The sequence below is a fragment of the Mirounga leonina genome, unplaced genomic scaffold, assembly GCF_011800145.1.
Source record: "Mirounga leonina isolate KUSES-001 unplaced genomic scaffold, KU_Mleo_1.0 Mir_101609, whole genome shotgun sequence".
NCBI classification, from domain to species: Eukaryota; Metazoa; Chordata; class Mammalia; order Carnivora; family Phocidae; genus Mirounga; species Mirounga leonina.
Window position 1 is genome coordinate 12,619,775 of NW_023270164.1, and position 27,850 is coordinate 12,647,624.

At 51.8% G+C, this 27,850-nt stretch overlaps 1 protein-coding gene across 3 annotated transcripts; it reads right to left on the reverse strand.

The window, feature by feature from the left end:
* Nucleotides 1-116: 116 nt before the first annotated feature.
* Nucleotides 117-27,850, reverse strand: OTUD5 (OTU deubiquitinase 5). Of its 3 annotated transcripts, none has more exons than XM_035004384.1 (9): nt 26,509-27,850; nt 16,654-16,744; nt 8,391-8,455; nt 8,150-8,306; nt 7,911-8,059; nt 3,367-3,570; nt 1,725-1,926; nt 1,502-1,615; nt 117-1,192 (listed from the first exon to the last, which is right to left on the reverse strand). In XM_035004384.1, the coding sequence occupies exons 1-9, from the start codon at nt 27,097-27,099 to the stop codon at nt 1,068-1,070; spliced, it is 1,698 nt and encodes a 565-aa protein (XP_034860275.1). In that variant the 5' UTR covers nt 27,100-27,850; the 3' UTR covers nt 117-1,067. The 3 variants fall into 3 exon arrangements, with proteins under 3 accessions (XP_034860275.1, XP_034860266.1, XP_034860270.1); XM_035004375.1 differs by having other exon boundaries at nt 16,654-16,747; nt 26,509-27,848; XM_035004379.1 differs by having other exon boundaries at nt 117-1,189; nt 16,654-16,747; nt 26,509-27,847.

Below are 27,850 nucleotides of genomic sequence, written 5' to 3' on the forward strand. Positions count from 1 at the left end.
CCCTACTGGAGAGCATGCAGCACCCAGAGGTCAAGCCAAGACCTATATGCCATCACCGCCTCTGCCCGGAGGCCCACCCACCCCGTGGCCCACACAGAACAGAAGCGCTCAGGGGAAACTGACATTTGGTTTTATTGTGCCAAGGACATTACAGATGGTGGATCTTGTCAACACCTGCAGGGCCCGGGTGCCCCATCTGCTGAGGCTGCTCCCACTCCCCACACTCAAATCCTGGGTGGCAGGAGCCACGATCCTCAAAGGTGCCCCCCACCCCAAGACTCCAAAGAGACCAGTGGCGGTGGCGTGGAAGCAGTAGGAATGCAGCGAGGTCAGAGTCTCATTGTCCAGAGCCCACAGGACACCTACCCCCTGCCCCCGCTTGTACTCTAGACCCTGCCCACCTCCGCGGAGCTGGGGGCTAGAGACGGCAACCACGTCTTTGTGCCCCCTCTGTGCCCCGTGGCCTGCCTGCTCCCAAACCAGAGAGATGCCGCCTTCACAGAGCCAATGCTGTTGTCTACATCATTTTGGATTGGTTGAGTTTGTAAGATAAAAGTACATTTTAATAAAGAAAAAATTCAACATTGAAGGCTCAGACATTCTTGGGGTACTGGGAAGGGGGATTCCCACTTCTTCCTCCCACCTCCCCAACATCATTGTGGAGGTGGGGTGACAAGTATTTCTGATCTTGGAAGGAATGGGGGGCAGGGAAACTTTCCTCTGTCTGAATGTCTCTCCTCGGGGGCTGCCTGGCTGCCAGCTGTTCTGTCTCTGTGTGCCTCTCGCCTACCTTCGGCACCCTTGCCCAAGTCCCCTGTGGAATGCAGGGATGATGCTGTGCAGGGGGCAACAGGGCACGTCAGCTGGCGAAGAGACGGGTGATGGTGGTGGTGGCGGCAGCGATGAGAGGGGGCTCAGGGATGGGCCAGCCAGAGGGAAGTGGGGAGGAGCGAAAGGAGGGGAGAGAGGGAAGAAGGCAAGAGGGAAGAAAGCCGAAGAAGGTGGGGCGGCACTGGAGGGCAGGAGTGGTGGGGGTTGGGAGATGGTCTCCAGTCTCTGGGTCTCCATCAACTCTTGTCCGGGGGTGGATCTCTGTGCACTTTGTTTTTCTTCATACTGTCTAGGTATTCCTGTTGGGACACTGCCAGCACCGACGCTAGGATCTCGTCATCATCCCAGTCGTTCAGACCTGCTGGGCAAGAGGAAGGGCAGCAGGATGATGGAGCACTCCCAGTGCATCTTTTCCTCACCCTTGGCTGATCCCTGGCTCGGGAGAGATCCCATCCAGGCCCCTCTACACTTCTTTCTCTATAGAGAAGGCTCCTCCGGGCCTATGAAATCCCACACAAATCCCCTCTGGACATATCCCTTGGGCTTGAAAACCTCCCTTTTCCTGGGGAGGTGGCCCGAGGCTCTAGAAGCCCCCTCTCAGGACTGGCTGCTTCTTCCATCTCTCCCCAACTCCCAGCTGGTCCCTGGCCCCTAGACAGAGGAAGCTTACCAAAGGCGGAGGGGGACATCTGCTGAATGAGGGCCCGGCACTCCAGAGCAGGGTAGAGGGACACGAGGGGGGAAGTAGCCCGGTCGGCCCCTGCCGAGAACTGGCTGCTTGTACCTGGGGCAGAGGGACAGTCAGAGGCGGGGGGGGGGGGGGGGGGGGGGGGGGGAGGACCTAGGCGGCACCCCCCCCCCCCGGCATGCTCCCCTGTCACCAAGTCACTGACCTGGTGCACAGGGCGAAGGAGGTTTGGCAAGAGCTAAGACAGTGCCTGGGGAAGGGGGCTTGATGCCCAGCTCGGTGTGCAGCTCCGGGTGCTCAGGTGAAGAGGCTGAACTCCGCTGCCGCGGGGACCGGCTGGTCCACTCCTCCAGGCCACTGGAGGCTGCTGCTGTGGCAGAACTGCATGTGGCACTGGCCTTCCGCGGCTGCAGTGCGGAGGAAGGAGGAGGAGGTAAGGACCGCCGCCAGGCGTGAGCCTCCTCTGCTCCGTCCCCGAAGGCTGGCTCGCTCCCGGCATCCTGGCTATGATACAGTTTCTACATAGGCCACCATCATTCCTAGTCACACGGCAGACCACAGGACGAAGGCCAGCTCCTTAATCCCCCCTCACATCCTGACAGCCAACCGGGCAGGAAACCTGTATCTCCCACTTTCAAAACACATTCAGACTCCATCCCCTTTCCTCACTCCTCCCTAGCCAGCACTGCCACCTGCCACCACTGGGACTTCTCTAGTAGCTTCCACCTCACCAGTCCCCTGCTTCTCCGCCTAACCCCCTAGACTCCGTGCTGCACTCGGCAATCAGGGGTATCCTGTCCCTCCTCTGCTCACAACCCTCCCAAAGGCTTCTGCCTCACTCACAGTAAAAGCCAAAGTCCTCAGCAGAGCCCACGAGCCCCTTCTCAATCCGGCCCCACCACCTCTCTGACTACTGCATTCTGCTCCGCCACACTGGCCCCGGGCCGCTCCCAAATCACACCAGGAGCGCACTCCCCTCAGGGCTTTGCTCTTGCTGGCCTTCTGCCTGGCTTGGCACATGCACTTAGCTAACTGCCTCACCTTCTGCAAGCTTTTGCTCACATCTCACCTGCTCTGAGGCCTACCTTGACCATACTATCTTCATCTCCCCGTCAGCACCCTCTATGTGTTTCATCTGTCCCACCTCTCAACCATCTATTCATTATGTTTACTGTTTCTTTTGTTCCACCCTGCAAAAATATAAGCATCACAAGGACAGGGATCTGGACCTGCCCAGCTCACCAATGTACCCCCATACACTGAGAACAGTGCCTGGCACAGACCTGCAATAAACATTTGTTGTAGAAATTACTCGACTCTTGCCAACACTTACAGTCACTCTGAACTCCTTGTGATTCCTCAAATGCCTGCCTGCTCTGCCCCATCCCTGCCCTAAAAATCCAACCTTCCTGTGTGAAGACTGACCAGAACCCCCATGTCCACTGGTCTCCCAGCCAGGGTCAAGGGCCTCACGGATGTATCTGTCTCCCTCGGTAGACAGAGGATCACTGAGAGTGGAACAGGCCAGACCTAATTCTACATCCTCAGCACAGAGCCTGACACACAAGGACATTCAACAAAAGCTTGTCCCTCTAGAACTATTCATCAATCCCACACGTTACCGCCAGTGCTGGCCTCCCTCACTCCTTAAGAGCTCGTTCTGCAAAGGTGTTGAGAGTTCTAAGGCACAATGCCAAGATTAAGGCCAAGATGTGGTACAGAATGGGCTGAGAGCTTCCTTCTCTCCCAGATGTCAAAACCGCTTAATTTCTTCTTCCTGTATGGGGGGGCAGAGCATGTGAAATAAGGGGTTCTTGGCCAGGCCAGTGACAGAGCCCAGGACTCACCTGGCTTGGGCCGCGGACCTGGCGGGCCTGTTTCTCCTGATCCCGCAGCCACTGCAGGTAGGATTCTCGAGCCACCTGCTCCTCAATGGCCTCATTTGTGGCCTCCCAGTCTGTGGCCCGCTTCTTGTCTTCCAGCATTTGCTGCTCAATCCATGACTCCTCTGATGTTTTTATGGCATTCTTCATCAGGGACTGCTCTGCGAACTGCAAGGCAGGGAGGAACAGGGATGTGGGGTGACACTCTGAACTCTGGCCAGGAACCAGAACCGGCTCAGGATTGTGGGCCTGTAGGCCCAGAAGAGAGGAGATAGGAAGTCAGGTACTCTTACTAAGCACCCCCTTGAGCAGGCTGCCTATTCATCAAGAATTGGGGGGAGGCAGGCTTTGGTAGTGGGACTTGTCATTCCAAACTCCTACACTCAGAAGCCCTGCTCCCACCCCTAAGACACCTTGAATGAAGTACTAGGTCTGGAGCAACCAGGTGCTGGAATTAAAAGATGCCTCACCCAGCGATGGCTCAGTTTCACAATACTGAGACCTTCCTCACCTTTGCCCAGACGGGACAAGGAGAAAAGATCACCTGAGAAGTTAGCTGAGTGTGCACAGGGTGAAGGGAGTATTTGGACATTTAAGGGGACAAGGGGATGGTATCATCACGGGAAGGGCTGTCACAAATTGTGGGACACTGTAGGAGACTGCTTTTGCCAGGCTATGAGACACAACAGCATCTAAAAAAATACCAGAGCATATTCTAGGCATTAAATTTAAGTATTGCTCTGTGAAATTTGAACAATTATTTTAATGCAAATACACACACTACACACCAATATGTGTGCATTAAGTTATGATGTAAAATGTAATTTTTTTACCTATGTAGAATAATCCAAAAAGTACGTAAAGCTCTATGTTAGAACAAGCCAATTTAAAAATGGGCAAAAATGGGCACCTGGGTGGCTCAGTCGGTTAAGCGTCTGCCTTCCGCTAAGGTCACGATCCCAGAATCCTGGGATCAAGCCCCACATCGGGCTCCCTGCTCATCGGGGAGGCTGCTTCTCCCTCTGCCTCTGCCACTCCCCCTGCTTGTGCTCTCTCTCTCAAATAAATATTTTTTAAAAAAGGGCAAAAAACTCTAAACACAATTTCCTTAAAGAAGATATACAGATGGCAAATAAGCACGTAAAAGATGCTCAACACCATTTGTCATCAAGGAATTGCAAATTACAACTGATGAGGTACCTTATCAGTTGGAGATACCAGTTAAGAACTGTAGCTTCATAGAGATACGGATGGTTACATAAGAAGTATTTCTAGATAAATGTATACACACAGGTTAGTATACACAGATAGATCTCCTTGCTCTGTCAGCTGAAAGGGTCTAGAAGCAAGGACACCCCAGTAGTAAGAAGCACACTCAGCACCCAGATCTTGGTTTCTAATAACATATTGCAATAAAAGGAACCAGGGCTCCTTGGACAAATGGCTGGTTCTAGGACTGGAGCAAGATATATACAAGATGAACCTGGAGCACCTCATAGTGCCAGAAAGTAAGAAAGTGCTACAAAATGAAACACAATAAACAAACCAAAACAAAAAAACCCCAAAAAACCAAAAAAACCCCCCCAAAAACAAAAACAAACCCAACAAAAAAATCAATCCACCACCACAATGATGAGGGTATGTCAAAGCGATGCAGCTGGGAACCAACTGAGAGCGCTCCCAATAGCCAAAACTGGAACAATGTGAGCATCTAAATAAATAAAAATAGTACTGGATTATAACTTAAAATATAGAAGTATAAAAAAAATACCCTTGAGTCCACAGTGATATAAATAAATGGGGGACAAGAGACAAATCTCCCTTGCAGAAGAATTCTACATAATTTATGTAGATACTCTGTCCTCAAGAAGATGGAGCATAGGGGGCGCCTGGGTGGCTCAGTCGGTTAAGCAGCTGCCTTTGGCTCAGGTCATGATCCTGGGGTCCTGGGATCGAGCCCCACGTCCGGCTCCCTACTCAGCGGAGAGCCTGCTTCTCCCTCTCCCTCTGCCTGCCACTCTGCCTACTTGTGCTCTCTATCTATCTGTCAAATAAATAAATAAAATCTTAAAAAAAAAGAAAAAAAGAAGATGGAGCATAACCTCCACTTCCTCAGTGTGGGCTGTACATAAGGACTTCCTTCCAAACAGGACAGTAAGGAAAAAGGAATGGGGGGAGAGAATAATTCTACAGTGGAGAAAATCTGACAAACAATACTTCTCCCAGGGGTCAAGATCAACATCAACAGTCATAAATCATGTTCCCAGTATATACCATTGGTAAGATGTGACGAGAATGGTATTTTACCACTCTGATCTTCCTCCCTAAAACCCATAACCCTAGTCTAATGAGAAAAACATCAGACAAATTTCAAAAGAGAAACATCCTATAATATACCGGACCAGTACTCCTCAATACTGTCAAGGTCATCAAAAACATAAAAATGTGAGAAACCGTCACAGAACAAGGGAATCTAAAGAGACAGGATGACTTTAGTTAATAATAATGTATTGCTATTGGTTCATATATTGTAACAAATGTATCATAGTCATCCAATATGTTAATAAAAGTGAAACTGTGTAGGGGGGAGGAGGATACATGGGAACTCTACCTTCTCAATTTTTTTTTTGTAAATTTAAAATCATTCTAAACAATGAAATCTACAAACAAACAAAAATACTTAAGGCATTCAAATTTTTTTTAATTAAAAAAACAAAAACAAAAACAAAAAACGAGTGGGGCTAGGGAGCCTGGGTGGCTCAGTCAGTTAAGCGGTCTGCCTTCAGCTCAGGTCATGATCCCAGGGTCCAGGGATCAAGCCCCACATCGGGCTCCCTGCTCAGTGGGGGCCTGCTTCACCCTCTCCCTCTGCCCCCCCCACCCCCTCTTTGTGCTTGCTTTCTGTCAAATGAATAAATAAAATCTTAAAAAAAGAAAGAAACGAGTGGGGCACCTGGGTGGCACAGTTGGTTAAGCTTCCAACTCCTGATTTCAGCTCAGGTCATGATCTCAGGGTTGGGAGATCGAGCCCCAGGATGGGCTGTGCGCTCAGCATGGAGTCAGCTTGAGATTCTCTCTCCCTCTCCCCCTCCCACTCGTGCTCTCTGTCTCTAAAATAAATAAATCTTAAAATCTTAAATCTTAGAGATGCCTGGGTGGCGCAGTCATTAAGTGTCTGCCTTCGGCTCAGGTCATGATCCCGGGGTCCTGGGATCGAGCCCCACATCGGGCTTCCTGCTCAGCGGGAAGCCTGCTTCTTCCTCTCTCGCTCCCCCTGCTTGTGTTCCCTCTCTCGCTGTGTCCCTCTCTGTAAAATAAATAAATAATATCTTTAAAAATAAGTAAAAAAAAAAAAACTTAAATCTTAAAAAAAAAAAAGATAAAAGAAACGAGTGATCAGACCACAGAAAGTCATGGATGAATCTTAAATTTAAATACATGGCGTTATGTGAAAGACACTTGGAAAAAAAACTAGATAGTTATGATTCCAATTCCATTACATTCTAGAAAAGGCAAAACTAGACTCTGTAAACAGATCAAAGATAAAAACAAGGAAATTCAGAGAAACTGTCAGAACCAAAAGAGACATGACAACTAAATGTAGGAAAGTCTCCTGGATGGGATTCTGGAACAGATAAGATCGTTAGGGAAAGACTGAGGTCATTTAAATAAAGTATGGTCTCTTTAGCTAATGTATCAATACTGGTTTATTAATTGTGACAAATGTTCTATGCAGGTATGTTCATCACAGTGGGGAATATGGAAATTATCTAATCTTGGTAATTTTGTAAATCTAAAACTGTTCTAAAATTAAAAGTTTACTTAAAAAACAAAATTAAAAAAAAACCCTATGTTGGAGGGTGTGTCGTGTTAGGGTGTGCGTTTCCTAAAATGAGGCAGGGGCACTTTCTGTTTGTAGGAAGTGAAACCCCAATAGAAGACAGCAAAATCCCCAGAAGATGACTGTTTATGAGAGAGAACAAGAACCTGTCAGCATGTGCTGGAAAAACGTACTGCCACCTTCTGAGCACCTACTAGGCAACAGGCCCAGTGTTCGGCATGTTCTGTACTGGCCAAGCGGCCAGCCCACATTGCTTGTATAATCTGCCCTAGGTCCCACAGCCAGTAGTGGTCGGGCCAGGCCTGCACTTCTAAGTCTCTGTGACCACGGCTGTCTAGAACTGCTGAGTTTCGGAGGATCCATGCAGGTACCGAGATACCCAGACCAAGCCCGGGTTCCCAGTTCCCAGATGTGCCTCCTCCATATCCCAAAATGCCAACCCTCAACAGGCATGAAAGATGGGTAAGCCAGCTCAGACGCGCAAACGGAGAGCACCAAATGAGCCCTGAGAGATCACCTTGGGTAACTCCCTGGTTTTACAGAGGTGAGAGCTCAGGGGCAACTCGGGGGACATGTCATTTTTGTGGGCTAGGGCAGAACTGAGATGTCAAAAGAGGTTTCCGGCCTCTCTATCCAGCAGCCATCCTGGGCATGGGGACCCACTTACCCCGGGTTTGAATGATGGCAGGCCTAGTCCCACACCAATGGTGGCCTTGTTGGGATTCACCACTGAATTGTAGTGGATATTCCGGTGGTAGCTGACGCGGATGGGCTCATCCTCGTTTTGATGGATCCCATGGAATGTGTTGATGGGTTCTGCAGAGAAAGAGAAGGAAGGAGCACCGGTGGCGGGCAGGGCAGGCCCGGGCCAGGCGCAGGCGGCCGCTCAGCTGCCCGCCCGAGTACCTGTGCTGTACTGGTACACCTCCACGGGCCGGTTGTACATCTCTGCCATGGCCTGCATCTCAATGTGGTTGCCGTGGCAGTTGTTTTTCCGCTTCCTGTTGATGTAGGTGGTGAAGTCCTCGGTGACATAGTTGGAGAAGTAGTCCGCATTCTTCATCTGCGGAACATATCGGAGGGTCAGGTCCGTGTGGGGAAGGGATGCGCCCACTCTGCCCGCCCCGATGCCTCTGCAAGGTCTCACCAGATAGTCCATGCAATGCTTTCGCACCACCTCATGCATGTCCTGGTCTCCGTACACCTGGTCAGCTGTGGGGACAGAAGGAGAGGCAGGGGTCAAGAGCTGCCACCGGAGAAGAGTTCCACGCCCTGGAACATCCTTGGGGGTGGAGGGCTGGGGGCCAGGGAAACTCCTTTTCCTACACTACCGCCTGGAGCGTGCTTGGCTTTGTGGGCCGGAATGGGGTCACGGAAAAAAGAGGCAGGCAGGGACAGTCTTTAAGAATGGGAGAGTACAGGCGAGAGGAACACAACCCAGGCAGATGAGTCTGTCCGGGGCTTGCCCGGCCACTCAGACAAATCAACAAACATTTTAAGTCCCCTAAGTGGCCTCGAGCACCAGCAATTCCACACTCCCCCTTCACTCTTCACATGAGGAAGCTGAGGCTGAGGGAGAGTTTGTGGCTTCACCAAGGTCACACGGCAAGTCAGTCTGAGAGAGTCAACTCTAGAATACAGTTTTCCTGACTCCTGGGAGCCAGCATGGCCTTCGTAGGTTACAAATAAATAAATAAAGAAGAAGAAACTGTAAAAACTGGGCTTCAAGCCCAGTTCTGCCAGGTACCAGTGAGCTAAACGACCAGAGGCAAGCAACCCAAGCGTCCTGAGCCTCATAGGCTTCACGTGTAAAACAGGAACAAGCAGGTAACTCCCTGGCAGGCCTCTTAGAGGATCAACGAAATCATGGGTATAAGGTGATTAGCACGGGGTTTGGGACACAGCAGTCACTCAGTAAACCAGAGTCCCCTACCCGGAGTGGGGCCTGAATGTGGGGTACTGTGTAGGTGATAGATGTGAGTAAAATCCTGCCCCTGTCTGCAAGAAGCACATATTCTAGCAAGAGAAAAAGACACATACAAACATAACTTAAGCTTAATTCGGGAAAGGCAGCCTGCCTATGGCCCAAATGATCTAGGTGTCACAGGGTTTCGGTCAAAATAAGAACCAGGCTTCCCCTACCTTACTTGAGGATCTTCACACATGCCATTTCCTCTTTTCGGGGCATTCTTTCCATCCTCCTCGGCTGCCTACTTGTCACACACCCATGTATTCTTTATACAGTTGCCCAGCCCTCCCACCCTCCAGAGCACTTCTATCATTACATTTATCAAAGGTGTGTGCAGACTTCCTCTGCCTGACCACTCTGACTCCCACTGAAGGCTGAGAGCAAGTCACATCCAAGTCCACCCCAGCTCAGGGCCCGATACAGTACAGGAAATCGGGACCAGCTTGCTGAGTGGATGGACAGGCCAGGGGAGCCAGGGAGTCTTCTCCTGGGGACATTAAAGTGAGCTTGAAGATGGGGCACGCCTGATGTCCCCTGGCTAAGATGAAGAGGGAATTTCCCTTTGTCTCCCCGAAGGACCGTTGCTCTGATGGGGTCTCTCTGGGGCACTGGGGCAGGGGCAGGTCCCGCTGTTGCAGGGAACACCGCAGAGGTCTTCCAGGACAGCCAGTCTACCTCTGAAGAATCGCCTTTGCTGCCCTCCCCTTCCCTCCCTGGAGGATTCTGTGAGAGAAGGAGAAAAAGGCTGCTCTGAGACAGAAAATGGGGCCCATGCCTGTCTCACGTCCTCTTAGAGGTGCGGAGACCTGAGGGCGGGGGGGAGCGGTGAAGGCTTCGGGAAGGGGTAGCCCCTTCACTGATGTAAACAAGGATGTGGGTTCTGCGGCCACACTCTCCCCCGCCCCCCCAGCAGCATTTCCAGCAAGTCACGTGCCCTGCGCAGAGGCTGGGGGCCCCCTGCTGCCGCCTTTCTTAGAAGCCGGGACCACAGAGGCCACTGTGGCTGCGAGAGCTATTTATGTAGAAGGAGCCTGGGGGGCTGCGGAGGCAGTGCTGCCAGCAGCTGCAGTAAACAGGGACTGCGACGGTGGCAAGGGGGTTAAACGGGCCGGCCTGCCAAGCTCCAGGAGGGGGCTGAGATGCTCCTCGGGAAAGATCGACAGGCATTTCCTGGAAGATGGATCTACCTGAGCTGGATGCCGGATGCAAGAAAATGGAGGAAAGGGGAGACTGCAACAGGGAAGGGAGCTGAGGGAAGCTCGTGAAGGCCCCCCCATTCCCCTGCCATTGGCCCCCTTGCCTAGCAGAAAGGCCCTGCTGCCTCCTAGCTGTGTGGCACTGGACAAGGCCTTCAAGCTCTCTGGGCTGCAATGTCTTCATCCGTGAAGTGGGGAGAGTACTACTCTTCCTTTCACAGGGGGCTGTCAAGACGAGGGGTAGGGTTTGCTGAATGCCTACGATGTCCTGGGTGTTCAAGAAATGAACCTGGGGGCTCCGCTTGTCATGAGCGGACGATGACTCTCTCAAATAGCTAACCATCCCCAAGTCAGTCAGAATGTCGCCGGAACCACTCATTAAGCCCTTCCTCATTTCTGTCATACTCCCTCAGCCAGAGGAAAGCCCCGAGCAAGGAGTCTAGACTGTCCTGCCTCACACAGGCAGGGCGGGCTCTCTACCTTTCCTGAATCCAAAGGTCCACAGGCCTACCTCCTGTGTCTGTAGTTCAAATCTTTAGCAACCAAATTAACATCAAATTGAAAATACAGGCTTCACGAAACAGGGTCCTTAAATGACTTTCTCTACCTACCTACCTGTAAAGTTTCCCCCTCTCTCCTCAATTCTAAGACGTACTGATAGGTGGTACTGTACATGCATTTAAATCACAGCTTTTGTTGGGGGTGGGCGGCACGACCCACCTCACTGATTATAAAATATAAGCTAGTTTTGGGATCACTGATGCGGAAGAAAACGTGCGTATCTGAACACCAAGGAAACCGAGCAAAAATACCTCCCCAATGGGGGTGAGAAGGATCTTTTCAATGATATTAAAGTGGGATAACCATCCAAATCAGGGCTAAAACACAGGAAGTCCTCATCGAGGCAGTGCTTGTCTGACTTTGCTAGCCCACCTCTGTCCTCCAGAAAGCCCCCTCCTCCCAGAGGGTTGGCATATGGGACTAGGGGCTGGGCTGGACTTCCCTGTGGGGGCCAAGGTGGGGGAAAGGGCCCAATGGACCTGCAGAGGTAGGGGAATTCAGAGAACTTGTTTTGATAGAAACCGAAACTCCTCTTGCTGACGCTGCACTTGTGGGCAATCTGCACCTGCTCTCCCCTCCCAGAGTCCAGCTGAAGGGGGTCCCCCACTACCTCACCTCTGTCCCCAACCCAAAGAGGGCTCGGAAATCCTCAGGACAATACCACAATTGATTCTACCAAGGCCTTTTCACATTCCAACTTATTTCATCTTCACCCCAAAAAGCCCTACTTTACACAGGAGGAATAACTGAGGTACAGAAATGTGGCAGAGCTGGCCTGAGGTCACACATCAGGGAGGGTAAAGGCCAGGCTCTCAAGGAGTACCTGGTAACTTCAAACACTGATGCTCCAGGTGATGTTACCACTACCCCCAATCCAGCTATAACTTTAGCCGTCTGCCCGCTGAGGGAAAGGCCTGATTCTGTCTGCCTCAGTTTCCCCACCAGCACAAGCAGGAATCAGCTGGAACCCTGGAAAGGCCTGGGAGTGGGCAGGAATTACATAGAGGTCAGCATAAACCTTACCTCCCCACAGCCTACGTCTGTCCTTTCTCTGAGCACGCTGAGACATGAGCAGAGAAACGCACATGTGCGCACACACACACACAAAGCCAGCAGATCCTGCCAAAGATGTTCCCTGAGGGGACGCCTGGGTGGCTCAGTCGGTTAAGCGCCTGCCTTCGGCTCAGGTCATGATCCCAGGGTCCTGGGATCGAGTCCCACATGGGGCTCCCTGCTCAGCAGGGAGACTACTTACTTCTCCCTCTGCCTGCCGCTCCTCCACCTCGTGTGTGCACTCTCTCTCTCGCTCTGACAAGTAAATAAAATCTTAAAAAAAAAAAAGATGTTCCCTGAGGCCAAATATCCATACCACCCTCACAACTACAGAGACCTATCGCATTCAGCAAGTAGCTGTCCTTACCGCTAACCAAGATTAAAGGTTGGATGAGAGGCAAAGCTGTATAAAGCGAGGACCCTCACCTCCTTCCTACCCTTCGCCAGGGGTTAATGGGAGGGAGGAAGAGCCAATAGTTCTTACAGGCTTGCCTCAACCTCCTTCCCCTGCTGCCTAGGGGAAGGTCCCTCAAACCTCTGTAACCCCTCCTCCTCAGGCTCTCTAAAATAGTCACTATTTGCCTAAGAGTTATGTGGAGAAGCAGGACAGGAAAGCCTGGACTACCTACAGGAGTTTAATTAAGCACAGGGCCCTACCATTTGTTTGAGAGGCACCTGGGAACTGTCTCCCCGCCAGGCTGCCTGCCCGCCTGCTAGAAGAGCCGCAGCAAGTTCTGCTGAGGACAGAAAAGGAAGCCTGGTGTCTGCAGGCAATCTAAAAACAAACCACACAAATGTGTGTACACACAGCAGCAGGGGGAGACAGGAACCTGATCTGTTCCCCCCTTGCCTCCTGGCCCCACTGAGGAGATGAGCCAGGAAAAAGGCCTCCCCTGCCTGTCAAGTGGCTGTGGTGTGCACCTGGCCCGTCGCCCCAAATGGCACACCCTCAATGGGGGAGACACCCTAGGTGAGGGGAGACAGAACTCTGTCCTCTTGATGGCCTGGTCTCCGAGATGCCCGCTCTTCTACTCAAGGATGCCCACGGCCAAGTTGGGGAAACTGGAGAAGCAAGGCAGAAAGAGCCCAATGACCACGGGTGTCCATGGGAATCTTCTCCTTCTGGCCTAGTTCAACCTCAGACACCTATGTTCTGAGGCGGCATGTGTAATCTAGGTAATAGGGTGCTGGCTTTCTCGCAAGGCCTTGGTTTCCCCATTTATAAAACAGTCAAAATTAATCGAAGATCCACCCCCGCGACACTGATGGTCCAGGCTAATGTTTCCGGGCCCCATCGTTCTAACATGTACAGCTCCAGCTGCTTCCTCGTGGCCCGTGCAGACAGACGCACATGTGGCTTCCACTTTGCCCACAGAGGCCAGGGCCAGGGCCAGAGGTTTTCGCTGAGTCAAAGTCCTATGGGGAGAGGGCCAGAGAGATGCAGACCCACGTTTCCAGGAGGAGGTTATCTGAGCCTAGCAGGGGCAGGGTGGGCCACAGGGTACCTCAGGAACTTGGGCTCCTCCTTCCACCCAAGCCTTCACTGATGCTCACAAGTCCCCAACAGGGGGTTGTGGGAGAGAGCAGTTGAGTACTGGTTCACACGAGGGACACCCAGACCTCAGAGGCAAAACAGAGGGTAGAAAGCCAACTGCCTCAGGATTCCCAACAGTAGAGGACCACAGGCTCCTAGTTAGAGGAAGTAAGGCCCAGAGAGGTCAAGGAATATACCTGAGGTCACCCAGCCAGTTGACAGCTAAGCCGAGATGCTAGGGCTTTCCCAGGGTCATAGAAAGAACATGTCCTTTGGACACGTCTGGGTTCCCATGCCAGCTCCGCCACTAACGACCCCAAGCATGTCATTTCCCTTTCCTGAGCCTCAAGCTTCTCACCTGTCTCATGGGATAACAATCCCAATTTTGCAGGTGAATCTGAAGCACCCAGCTGAATGCCAGCAAACAGTTAGGGTCAAAGAACAACACTGTGGCCTCTGTGTACGCAATCCCCTCTCCAACTCCAGCCTTTGGTTATGTGCTCCTTCCACTATGCAATGCATGGCAGGAAGCTAGAACCTGTAGGCCTTCTCATCAGAGCTCAGGTGCTCTCTCCCCGCTGCCTGTCCCTGCACAAGCTAGGCTGGAAGCAGAGGGGCATCAGAAAGCCCGAGGACAAAGTCCCCTTCCCAGGCACATGTCCTGTGCACTCTGGCCCAGGGAAACCTCCAGATGAAGCCTAGGGACCCAGGAGCCACATACTTCCAGGGAGTGGCCATGGGGCTTCTGAGGTTTTACAGAGAAAAGCCAAGGGCAGTCCAGTTGGGGGAAATGGGTAGCCACAGTGCTGATAGGGAAAGGCCTTCAACCTGCCGCAGTCAGCTCTTCCTGTAAGCTCAGGCCCTTTACTGGAAGGCCCTTGAGGGGGGTGTCAGAAGGTGTTTGGGGAGGTCAACTGGATGGACACACATGAAAATATTGCTGTTGAAATGAAGGGGGGGAAATCGGAGGGGGGAGACGAACCATGAGAGATGATGGACTCTGAGAAACAAACTGAGGGTTCTAGAGGGGAGGGGGGTGGGGGGGGATGGGTTAGCCCGGTGATGGGTATTAAGGAGAGCACATATTGAATGGAGCACTGGGTGTTATACGCAAACAATGAATCATGGAACACTACATCAAAAACTAATGATGTGATGTATGGTGACTAACGTAACATAATAAAATGAAATTAAGAAAAAAATATCCCTGTTGATATGGATTACTGCACAAGCCAGGTCCTTACTAGCTCCAACATCTGCCTCAAAGGCAGCCTGAGACCAAGGTGCCCAGCTGCATTCTCTTACACTCATTCCACCAGCAGCCCCGTTTGCCCCACATCTGGCCTGAGGCTTCAGCACAGGGCCTAGCACCTAACAGGCCCTGACCTATTCTTTGCCTTCCTTTTGTCCAAGATGCCCCCAAACCCAGCTCTCTTTCTAAGAAACATCCCATGGAGAACACAGGATTGAGCCACAGGGGTAGAAAGGGTGGGATTTTCCTAGCCCAGCAGAGTCCACTGCCTGAGCCTCTTCCGCTTGGTAGAATGGGGAGGCAAGCACTCAACCCACCTAAACTTCTTCTACTCATTCAACAAACATTTGTGGCTTTGAGACCCCACTGAAAACAGCGTTCAGGCTTCACCAATGCTACTGTTCCCTGAGGGTCTACCAGGTGTCAGGCACCAAAGGGATTTACTGAAGTGATCTCATGTAACCATTACCACTCTGGGTCTTCTGCCTCCTGTTACAGCCTCGGAAACAGGATCAGGAAAACAGAGCTGCTTGCCCAAGTTCACACCAAGAATCAGTGGCACAGTCAGAAGTGGAGTCAGTCCAGGCTACTGGGAGACATGGGGCTAGCCACACAGTGAGAGAATAGCAGACCTTCTAAGGATTCAAAGAGCCCTTCACAATCAACACCATTTCACAGATGGCAAAATGGAAGTTTTTGAATCACGGCCAGAACTGGAAGACAGGGCTTCTGACTCCTACTTCAAGGCTCCTATCAGAGGGCCCTTTTCCCTGGTAGATAGCAGAGCCCCCATGGAAGGGTCAGATCACATTCCCAAATTCCCCTGGACACTAGCACAAGGCCTTCAAACTGCCTGTTGGGTCACAGATTCAGAGCCAGAGCGGCCTCGAAGATGTCACTCAGACTGGATAATAGATGTTATTAAGGAATTATGAATGTTGTTAAGGAGGATAACAACACTTTGGTTACATTAGGAAAGAAAGAATCCTTATCTGTTAGAAAAACATACATAAATATTTACAAATGAAATGATCTGATGTTGGGGTTTTGCTTTAAAAATACTCTTGTTTCAGGAGAATGAGAAAGAGTGGGCAGGGTAGTGATGAAACAAAGCTGGCCAAGTGTTGACGACTATTTTGAAGATGAATGATGAGTACATGAGAATTCACTATTCTACTTTTGTGTAAGTTTAAAAAAATTCTATGATCCCAGGCTGACAGCAATGTGCTGTGGTTAAGAACATGGGCCTCAGGGGCGCCTGGTGGCTCAGTCGTTAAGCGGCTGCCTTCGGCTCAGGTCATGATCCCAGGGTCCTGGGATCGAGCCCCATGTTGGGCTCCCTGCTCAGTGGGAAGCCTGCTTCTCCCTTTCCCACTTCCCCTGCTTGTGTTCCCTCTCTCGCGGTCTCTCTCTGTCAAATAAATAATAATAAAAAAAAGAACATGGGCCTCAGACTAACCCAACCCAGAGACTCCGAACTCTACTATCTGACCCTGGGCAAGTCACTTCCCTGCTCTAAGCTGCTTTTCTCTTCTGACAAATGGAAACCACAATAGTTCCTACACTTAACCTAGCTTGGAGGGGAATGAAAAAGGGTTTCCTTTAGTGTCTGACAGCGCAATCTGTCCCTAAGTAATGTTTTTTATCACTATTGTTATTACTTTTACACCACCGCACTGCCTCATGACCAAAGGATAGAGGCCAGATACTAACTTGAAGGTGGGGTCTGGAGCCCCTGAAACACCAGTAAACTCTACCCTCAACCCCATCTCAGGGGTTACTCCTAAACACCAGAAACAGCTCAGGGGCAGCCCTAGGCTCTTGAAAGCTAAGGCACAGACTCACCTACAGCCCGGAAGAGACAGGCGCCGTCCTCCTTCATCTGCTTGATGATGAAGCCCTTCTTGTCTCTCAGGGCCTTTTCAAACCAGTGCTCCTGCTGAAGGGAAGAGGTGGGGGTCAGCAACAGGAAAGGCCTGTACCCCCTCCCCAGGGCCCTGCCCTCCAGGTTCCCGAAGGGCCCAGCTAACTGGCTAAGAGGACACTGGGTGGGGTCAAATTCCCAGCCCTGCTTGACACTCCATGCACATGGAGAAGGAGGAGACCCTTTCTTTTAGGGAATCAGTCATTGTGTGAGCAGAATACTTGCTCCCAGAAGGGTCTCATCTGTTTTCTGACCGGCCCTGCTGACCATATTGGGAATCCAATACTGGGCTCCCACAGGCAGCCAGAGGCCCAGACCCAGCAAGTACCCGGGGGTGGGGATGGACCTGGCTCTATCTCAAGGAGTTCACCAGTTCACCTGGGGACCTTCTAGCCACTTAAGGTAGGGAAGATGTTGAGGAGGGAGTAACTCGCTAGAACCTAGATCCCAAGCCCTACACGTATAGCTAGGGACTGTCAAGATGTATCCTAAAAGGCAAAATGCATACACTGTGTGATCTCACTTATAGCTGAACCCGTGTAACGTATATATGTATGTGCATACAAACACATAAAAATTGCAAAGACCATACAACAAAATATCCCTAAAAGTTAGTATTACAGAGGATTTTGACCTTTTTCATGAGAGGTATGCAATCCCTTGTCCAAAATTCCAAAACTCAAAAAGCTTTGAAAACCAAAGTCTTCCTCTAACTCATTTGCCATCATTACCTGACCTGAGCTGGCAAGAACCTATTTATCCCACTTGGAGGTGAATATGCAAACACTTCTATGCAGAAACATTCAGGTGTATGGTTATGAGGTCCTACCACAGACTCCACCAGAGGTGTTACATGACACACAGTACACACACCAGGGGATTTTTCTAAATTCTGTAATTTCCCTAAATTCCAAAGCACATCTGACCCCAAAGGTTCAGGTTCAGTGAGCCTGTGCAAATGTTTATCTTCAGACTTAAAAAAAAAATAATGGAGAGATGAATAGGCAGAAAAGAGGATGTTTAGGGCAGTGAAACTACTCTGTATGGTACCCTTAACAGTGGTTACACGTCATTATACATTTGTCCAAACCCATAGAATGTACAACACCAAGAGTGAACCCTAATGTGAACTGTGGAATCTGGGTGATTATGATGTGTCCTACATGGACACTGACTGTAACAAACGCACCACTCAGGTGGGGGGTGTTAATAATGGGGGAGACGATGCATGTGTGAGGGCAGATATGGTATGTGGGAACTCCCTGTTCAATATGGGAACTCTTGTTCAGTTTTGCTGTGAACCTAAAACTGCTCTAAAAATTTAAGTCGAGGGGCGCCTGGGTGGCTCAGTCATTAAGCGTCTGCCTTTGGCTCGGGTCATGATCCCGGCATCCTGGGATCGAGCCCCGCATCAGGCTCCATGCTCAGTGGGAAGCCTGCTTCTCCCTCTCCCACTCCCCCTACTTATGTTCCCTCTCTCGCTGTCTCTGTCAAATAAATAAAACTTTATAAAAATAATTAAGTCGATTAAAAAAATAATGTCCATGTGTCACTGAAAACATATTTTCCATTTCAAAACAAAACCAGAAGCAGCAGACCTTTCCCAGGCCCCTCACGCCCTCTGCTGGCCACCAGAAGAAGCCAGCCTTATCCAGCATATGGGCTAGGGACCAGGAATCCCAAACCGGCTCCTTTGGGACACCACCCTGCCCAGGGATTTAGAGGATCCGGGCTAACTCTGACTAGACAGAGGGGATCACTTCTCTGCAGTCCACTTTTCCCCAGCTCAGGTGAGCGAAAATCCCAGCAGAGTAGGAAGTACAAGGTTCGGAGGCTCTGCATTTCAACCCCACCCCTGTCACTCACTCGCTGTGTGATTTCAGGTAAACTACCTGAACTCTCCAAGCCTCAGTTTCCTATCAAACAAGGAATATGTGATCTACCTCACAGAGCTGTGAAGAAGCTCAGAGGAGCTTCAGGGCCTAAAAAGGCTTGGTAAATAACAGGTCCTCGGCCACAGAAGGGGCAAGACTGGCACAGAGACCACGTACAACTGAGAGGCCCTCAAGTCCCACTGGAGTAGCTGGAGAGTAGGGGATGCAGAGGGGGGTGATGAGGGAACGCCCAGCAGCCCCACCATTAGGGCCCACACCCCAGGAAGGTGTGGCTGGCTTGCCAGAGATGACAAAGGCACCTGGAAGCCCTTAATGGGCTTCCATGGACAGCACAGAGACTCTTGTTTGTGCACAACACTCCAGCACGTGCCTCGCCCGCCCCAGAGGCTGTGGACTAGCACACTTCAGCCAGTTTCCCCCAGTCCATCCCTGCCCTGCAGGGATAGCCATCTCCCAACACCATGGTACCTGCCCCAGCCAGGGGTCACCAGCAGGGAAGCTGCAACTATGACTACAGGCCCACATTGGGCAGAAAGAAAAGTTCTAAAGAAGGGCACATAGTAACCTCCTGCCCTCTAGTGCAGGGAAAGAGATTGAGGGGAAAGGGGATCAAAGAGGAGGAGAAGGGCTCCTACTTATTCCTCCAACAAGGGTCTACCAGGCAGCTGCCAAATCAGACCCCTACTGTAGAAAGCCGGGCAACAAGGACAGCGCAATGAATCGGACTCGGTCTCTACCCTCCATAAGCTCGCTGACTGCTGGAGGGCATGGGCAAACAGTGAATGACCACGGACAAGTGTGAGCAGGGCAGTGAAGAGTTGAACACAGTGCTATGAAACACACAGGAAGGGACCTAACCAATCATTAAGGTTGGCACCTGAGAAGAGGTGCCACCTGATGGAAGGATTAAAACACGAAGACCTCCAGAAATGCTTGTTAACTGGGTAAGAAATCACTTCAGGGGGCGCCTGGCTGGCTCAGTCGGAGGAGCACGCAATTCTTGATCTTGGGGTGGTGAGTTCAAGCCCCACGTTGGCTGTAGAGATTACCTAAATAAATTAAATCACTTCTACCACAAAGCACCAGGGATGCCAAGAGGCCCAGCAGTGAGTCCAGCACAACTAAAGTTCTGGGTGGGACTAGGCAAGTAAACAGGGTGGGGCCAGGAAGAAAGATGAACTCATATTAGCCAAATGCCTGCCCCATGCCAGGTGCCTGATGCAAAAGGTGACTTCATTTAATTGTTCTTACCACAGCCGAGGTGGCAGTGAGCTTTATCCTCATTTGACAAAAGCAAAAAGAGCTGGGATGTGGGCACCAGCAAAGCCTAGTATAGAGGCAAAAGGGGAGGCCTCATGAGCCACAACATGGAGACATACCTGGCAGCCCATCCTGGGAAAGTCCTGGTTTGTCCCTAAAAATGAAGGAGGCCTGAGCATACCCTTTGCACAAGTAGGGCTTTGGTCCTGGGATGATCTGGGCCTGGATCTGGAGGCCAAACCACAACCCTCCCGCTGGCTTTGGCACCAGCAGCCTTAAGGGCTTTGGGTCTGGCTGAAACCCTGCCTCTCCTTTTGGGGAGAGAAAACAGGGAGGCCATGGTCCTGGGCTCCAGGAAGAGTTTAGAGTCCCAGAAGCCCCTAGCTTAGTCTCCTCCTTCCCCTGGCTGGACAGGAGCCTCTGAGAAAGGTGCCAACTTGGGAGTTGTTTAGGAAAGTGGCCCAGGAAGGAAACACTGGTGGGAGAGAGGGATGGAGGCTAACCCTGCCACTGATAAGTTTAAGCTACATCAATGCTCTGGCCTGAAAAAGTCAAGTCCAGACAGTGAATCTCACAAGCCCACTGCTGAGCCTGTGGGCAAGTCCCTCCACATCCCTGAGCCTCCACAAGGGGGCTGGGCAAAGCTCTCTGACATCAGGGGATCCCAGGTGCAAGACTCTGCAACCTACTGGTCCAAAGGCCCAAGAGAAGTTGAAGCAGACTGTGGGACCCAACTGACTTGGGTTCCAGTGCAGCTCCACCAATTATCAGCCCTGTGATGAACCACTCTGAATACTCCACAGTTTTCCAATCTGTGAACTGGGATAACAAGCTTCCCAGTAACGGGGTAACTGGAAAGACTCAAATGTTATATGACTTTCCCCAGTAGGAAAGCACTTAATGGGTTCTGTTCTCCTCCCTGGAAAGGAAACAAGAACACTTCTGTAGGAGGCCTAATGATGACCACCCAAAGATATCAGGCCCTAATCCCTGGAACCTGTAAATGCTACTTAGTAAGGAACAAGGGTCTTTAGGAGTGTGATTAAGTTAAGGATCTTGAGATGGAGAGATTATCTTGAAGTATCTGGGTAGGACCTAAATGCAATCACAAGTATCCTTAGAACAGCAGAGAAGACCTGACACAGAAGAGGATACTGCACATAAACAGCGAAGACGGTGTGAAAACAGGGAGAGGATGGAGTGATGCAGCCACAAACCAAGGAAAGCCGGCAGCCACCAGAAGCTGGAAGAGTACTGGATTCTCCCTAAAGCCTCTGCAGCGACTGCAGCCCTGGCAACACCTTGATTTTGGCCCAGTGAAACTGATTTTGGACTTCTCGCTTCCAGCACCATGAGAGAATAAATTTCTGTTGTTCTAGACCACTCAGTTTGTGGTAATTTGTCACAGCAGCCACAGGAAACGAATACAACTCCCCTGAAGCACTTGCTGGTGGGAGCCATGGGGCAATATGGCATGGTTCCACTCCCACAGGATCCACCTCTGTAGCATCCCCCCAGGGAGAGGATTAGAATGAAGGCAGCAGGGGCCTGGAATTCCCCCTCTGAGTCTGGGAAGCTACTGACCCTGCCTATCAATGAATGAGCTGCCACCAAAAGGGGAGGGGGCAGGGGAAGATGGCAGCAGGAATAGCTGCTCTCGGGCAGATGTCTTCTCAGAGCCCAAGGCCAAGAGGTGTTTAATATTCTGGCCTTCACAGCTCTGTCCCAGCAAGCCTGATGCCACGACCACCCTTCTCTCCCCCCAAAACACCCAGGAACACTGGCTCAGCTCCATGGGCAAAACACAGGCAACCCATCCAATGAAAAACAGGCGCACTGCTCTCTAAGGAGCAACACAAGCTTCTCCAAGGTGAAGGAATGGGAAAAGACCAAGGCCCCCGAACCTACTGCCGGGCCACTGATGGGGAGAGGGGAGAGGAGTTGGGTTAAAAAACGAAGATTCTATTATTCTGCAACAACAAGAAATGAAGTACTGATGCATGCTACAACATGGATGAGGCTTGAAAAGAATATGCTAAGTGAAGCCAGATACAAAGAACTGCACATTGTATGATTCCATTTATATGAACCATTCAGAACAGACAAATCAATCAAGACAAAAAGTAGATTAATAGTTGCTGGGATGGGATGAGGGAACTAGAGGATGGTGATGGTACGGGGTTTCTTTGCAAGTGATAAAAATGTTCTAAAAGTGATCATGGCAGTAGGTGCACAACTGTGAATACGCTAAAAGCTACCGAATTGTACATTTTAAATTGGTGAATTCTATGGTGTGTGAATGATATCTCAATAAAGCCATTAAAATTAAACAAGCCCAAAGGCCTATAGCACTAGCAGGGGAGAAGAAAGCCAAACACTGCTTGAAACTTTGCAGCATATCCCCACAAGCCAATGGGCCTCACCCAAAACTTTCAGAATGGGTAGGAGGAGTGGGGAGCAGGGAATTAAAGAAGAGATCACAGCTAGCTTCCGAGAAATGAGTCCAACCTCCCTCCTGAAGACAGAGGACTCAAACCCAGACAGCCCGGGAAGGGACTACTTCCTGCTATAAGACTCTGTCTCCCCGCCAAAGGTATCAGCAGGTTTCCTAGATGCCAAAGCTCGGCTATTACAAAGGATTCCAGGAAGAACCAGATGATCCTGGGAAAACTGCAAGAGAAGAATCAGCCAAATTGAGGTGGGGCCAGGTCAGGTATTCATACACTCAATAACCCCAGGCATGGGTGGCCTTTTGGGGAGGGGGAAAAAAAAAAAAAGCTGAGAGTTTGCCTAAAGCCATAAAACAGCCAAGCAGGAGATCCTGGGGTTTGAACTCAGGGCTGCCCAGCTCCAAAGCCCAAACTTTTTCCACACTACCCCCACACCATCCAGTAGGCCCCCTGACAGGCAACCCCCAAGCTTATTATTCACCATAAAATTCACTGGACATAAAATTCACTGTCTGCCAACCCCAAGCCTCACACTGAACAGACACCTGTCCTGCCCACCAAGCCTGGATGGTGGGGAGAGAAGAAAGGGGCGGGGGGGGGACCCAGATTTTCCTCCAAAGACACCCACCATTCTGTCACCTCCAACTCCAGCAGGCTTTGGCGTGAGTTCCCTAAAATCCCAAAGCTAAACGACACCTCCCCAGCTCCTTCCCTGACCAATGAGAAAACGGAGACCCAGAGAACACAGACCTAGCTATTCTGGTCCATCCAGCAAAGCTCCAGCAGAGCCAGAGTGGGAACCTAGGTATCCTGACTACAGTGCCAGGTCCAGCTTCTTCCCACCACTGGAGCATGCATCTCCCCCTCTGAAAATGCTCTGTGGGGTCCTCAAGCCCAGGAGACTTACAAGCCACTCTTTTCACAGGGTAGACTCAGTAAGGCAGCCATGCCTGGAAAAGGAAACCCCTGACATTACCACCAACCCTGCATCAGGACCCCAGGGTGCCAAAAGGGCTCCTCAAGTCCTACAGTAGTCACAGCATCCGAACAAACAGGAAATCTGAGTAGTCAGAACAAGGATTCACCATCTGGGCCTCCTCTCAACAACTCCTCTCTTTCCCAGGAGATCTAATGGGCCTCCAAGGCTACAAACGCCCCAGGGGACCGTTCAGGACCAAGACTGGAACAGCAGGAAGCATCTTCCCTCTTCTCATCCCCAAAAAGTCCCAAGTTGGATGAGGCGAGGCAGGGAGAAGCATCTTATTCTCCTCTTGTCCCAAGAAGTGTGAGGACAGGAAAAGCCTTTCCTCTGTCATCAGGAAGACATGCAGCCACAGAGCTTTACTTCCATGTTCTGATGGGAACAAGTATGAGGGAGAGAGCCTAGGAGATGCACAGGGGGTGTAAGGAGAGGTCTTTCTAGTCACCATGGCAGCACACAACTTTCTTCCTTTACGTCCTTGTGCTTATTTCTGTGGAGAAAAGGCAGACTCCCCCAACCAGGAAGAGAAACAATTCCTGGTCCTGACCCTATGGGCTCCGACAACTGATTCTACCTGCAGTAGTCAAGGGTAGAAAGGGAGCAAGGACAGGGTGCTCAAGACAAGGCCCTGGCCCCTGTGAAGTAAAGAAAGATTTATCTGAACCAAGGGAAAGAGAGATATGGGTAGAGAACTTCCCTGGAGTGGGCTATCTCTGGCGAGAACAAAGCTTGTTGAAAGCAATTCAGGAAGCTCAAAACATTTCCCTGATCCTGGAAATGAGAGGCAAACAGCTCGGTCAGGGAGAGACTCAGGGGAGGCCTCAGCCACCACGTCCCCAGTACCTGGCAACCTTCTCATAGACAGCAGGGAAATCTTCCTGGTAAGGGGTTCTTAGGACTATGAAGAGCACCCACGTCTTTCTGTTTAATGGGGGAGGCCGCAGGCCACACTGGAGAAGACCTCATGTCCCTCTCACTGGTGAGAAAGGACTGCTGGTTGCAGGATGGTGGAGAGAGCCTCATACTCAAGGGGGGAGCTGAGGCCCCTCCCTAAGGTGAAGGATCTCTTGTCCCTGAGAAGCTTAGGCCCCTGGGAAGAGGCTCAACTTTTCCTCAGAATCCCATCCTATCCGTGTCCCAAGGGGAGTAGGTAGTTCTCAGGATTTAGTTCACAAGTGGTCTGAGGCTCAAGTCCCCAAGGCAAAATATCTTATGTCCCTAAAAGGTCCCTATGACTGTGGTATACATATGCTATCTGAAGTGAGGTGACAATTACTCTCAGGGAAGACTCAGGTCTCAGGTCCTAAGGTGGGTTGAGTTGTCTCACACACCAAAGAGAAAGTTTAAACTCTTAGGGGGAGACCCAAGACCCTACTCCCTAGGGACTTAGGGCCCAAGGTGGAAGGAGTCTTTCTGTTCCTGAGGAATACCTTAAAATCCTTGAGGGGGAAGCCCAGACATCATCTCTAGAGACACACCAGTCACTGAGGTATGTATGGGTCTCTTGTCCTTGAGGGCAAGCTCAAGTGTCCTTGGCGCAATGGGTCTCAGGCCCTGAAGGCAGACTCAGATCCATGGGGAGGCCTCAAGCTCCATCTCTGGGACTCCATGCTGCCCATGTTCCCTGAAAAGTGGTATGAGGCTACAGTTCCCAAAGCAGGGATCTTACATCCCTGACAAGAAGCTGAGGCCCAAGGCGCCTGGGTGGCTCAGTTAAGCATCTGCCTTAGGCTCAGGTCGTTATCCTGGAGTCCAGGGATGAGCCCCACCTCAGGCTCCCTGCTCAGCGGGGAGTCTGCTTCTGTCCCTCTGCTCCTCCCCCACCCCCCCAACCCCTGCTTGTGCTCTCTCTCTCAAATAAATAAATAAAATCTTTAAAAAAAGCAGCAGCTCAGGCCCTTGGGGTAGGGGGTGCTCAGATCCCTGTTGCAGGGAGAGAAGGGGCTGTTATGTACCCAAGGCATGTTCTGGCCCTTCATAATTAGAAAGATCTCATATCCCCGTGTTTCTGTGTGTTGGGAAGGGGGTGTCTCAGACCCCCCAAGGAGAACACTCAGATACCAATCCCTGATGAGAAAGGACCTCTAAAGACCTCACCTTGCCTGGGACCTCTGTGTGTGGGGGGTATCCATCTCCTGAAGAGGCTTCAGACCCTGTCTCTGTAAGCCCCCATCCATAAACAGGGGGATCTTGGGCTCAAGTGCCCAAATCAGTGAGGCTTATTTTCTTGAAAAAAGGTTCAGGCTGGTGAGGTTGGGGAAGAGAAGAGCTGAAAGCCTATCACTTAAAAGAAGCTTAAGCTCCTAGAGAGAAATTCAAATTCTGACTCTTGGCCCCAGGAAAGTCTCAGACCACTGAAAGGAAGCATAGATCCTTGTCACTTAGAAAAGGGACGAATCTCATGTACCTTAGTAGTTTCTGGTCCCCAAGTGTTAGTTTTGGCTCTTGTCCCCAAAGGGAAGAGAATCTTGTCTCCCTGGAGAAAAATTCAGATCCCCCTTCTCTAAAGAGAATATATATACACGTATATCTCAGGCTCTTGATTCTAGAAAAGGGAGTCTCAGGCACTCGAAGGCAGGCTTAGGACCCTTAAGGAAGTCTCAAACTCCACTGCAGGGTGGTCCTAAGCTGTGTCCCCGAGAAGGAAAAGGAAGGGGGACTGTCCTGTATAGACTCCTGAGAAGGAAAAAGAAGGGGGATTGTCCTGTATAGACTCCTGAAAAGGGTTTATGTATCTTGGGGACGCTCAAAATTCCCCTGAGGTCTCCACCTTACTTGTGTTCCCTGAAGGAGGAGTCTTAGACCCTTATCCCAGAGGAAAGGAAATCTCAAGGCACCGAACACAAACCAAGGTCCCTTGCAGTCATGAGACTCCCCTCTCAGGAGGCAATCCCATCTAATGGCCCTACTTGATGAGGTCCCAGGGCCCGGAATAATGGCTCTGGGTCCCAGAAGAGACCACAGACTCCATCCTTAAGTCCGCCATCTTATCTGGGGCCTCTAACCCCCAAGTCCTTGGTGGGGGGTGGGGAAGAGAGCGCCTCAGGCCCCCACCACCAGAGAAGAATGCCAGACTCCGGGAGAAGACGTAGGTCCCTCGGGACGATCTCAAACAGCCTTCTTTGGGTCCCTACCCGGTCTGGGGATCCCACCCACCATACCCACTCACCTGTTACCCCCAGCCCATACCTGCTCAACGGTTGCGGGGTCCATAGCCTCGATGCGAGCTGCAGCCGCTTCATACTCGTCTTCACTGTTATAACCCGCGCCGACCTCCTCACGCTCTGGACTGCCCCCTCCAACCGCTCCGACCCCAGGGGCTTGACGCCGGCGCTTGCTGTGGCCCGGCCCTGAACAGCAACCGCCAACGCCTACGGCTCCGCCCACGCCCACCACCACGCCCGCCGCGCCCACACCCGCCGCCGCTGCACCCAGCGCGTCGCCGGGACCGCCGCCGGGACCAACAGGGCCCCCGCAAGGAGGAGGTGAAGCCTGCTGTGACCGCGGACCCGCCACGGCGCCAGGCGGCACGGCCAGCGCCCAGCGGTGAAGCGCTCCCGGTGGCCCCGGTAGCGGGCCCTGAGGCGGTGGCGAGGCCCGGCGGGCGCCCACGACGCCCGAGTCACGGTCGCGGTCGCCACCGCCCACACCCGTGCCGCCGCCGCCCACGCCCACACCCCCGCCGCGACGCGGCGCCGGGGGCAGTGGCCCGGGCGGCGGCGGTTCGTTGGCGGGGTCGGCGTCGGGAGGCGGCGGCTTCTTTTTGGGGAGAATAGTCATGGCGGCACCGCCAAGTACCCCCCAGCAAACCCGGCGCGGGGCACGCCGGGAGAGAACCCGGATGAGGGGGCTACTGTGGTGCGCGAAGCACGACGGGATCGGCGGGACCCGGATAAAGAGATTGATGCACCGGTTCGAGAACCGTCGGTGGCGCGCGGGTCACGCGGCAGGAGAACCCGGATGTGAAGTCCTAGATGAAGGCACCGCGGCGGGTTTGTCGCAGCCTTCTCTCCAGTCCAACAAGTTTATTGCTACACTCGGTCGTTCCGGCCTGCTGCTTCAAAGGAAACAGAACCAAAACAAGCACCTCTTCGCCCCGCCCCCTCGCAGGTTCTTGAACTACCGGGTGGGGCCCCGGGGCGCTGCGCAAGCGCGCCAGGGCACGGCCCCGCCTCTCGTTCGGAAGTACGTGGGCAAAATCTTCGCCGCCGCCACAACAATCGCGGGCACCAACCAATCGGGGCAGCTGCGTGGGTGCTCGATGACGCCCACGGGCCAATCAGACGCGAGCGATCGCCCTCCCGTGCCCTCCGTCTCAGATTTCAGTCAAAGTCGGCACCCTCGTTCCTTGCCTTTCTTCTCGTCCGCCCCGTCGCGCTCTTCTCTCCTCTACGTTGTGACTCGCAGGCGGGGGTACTACGACAGGACAGCGTGGCCGGCCCCGCGCACGACAATTTTGAAAGCGCCTCCCTGCCAGGTTTCCAACTTGGCCGCAGTCAGCCGGACTGACTGGAAAATATCAACACTCCCA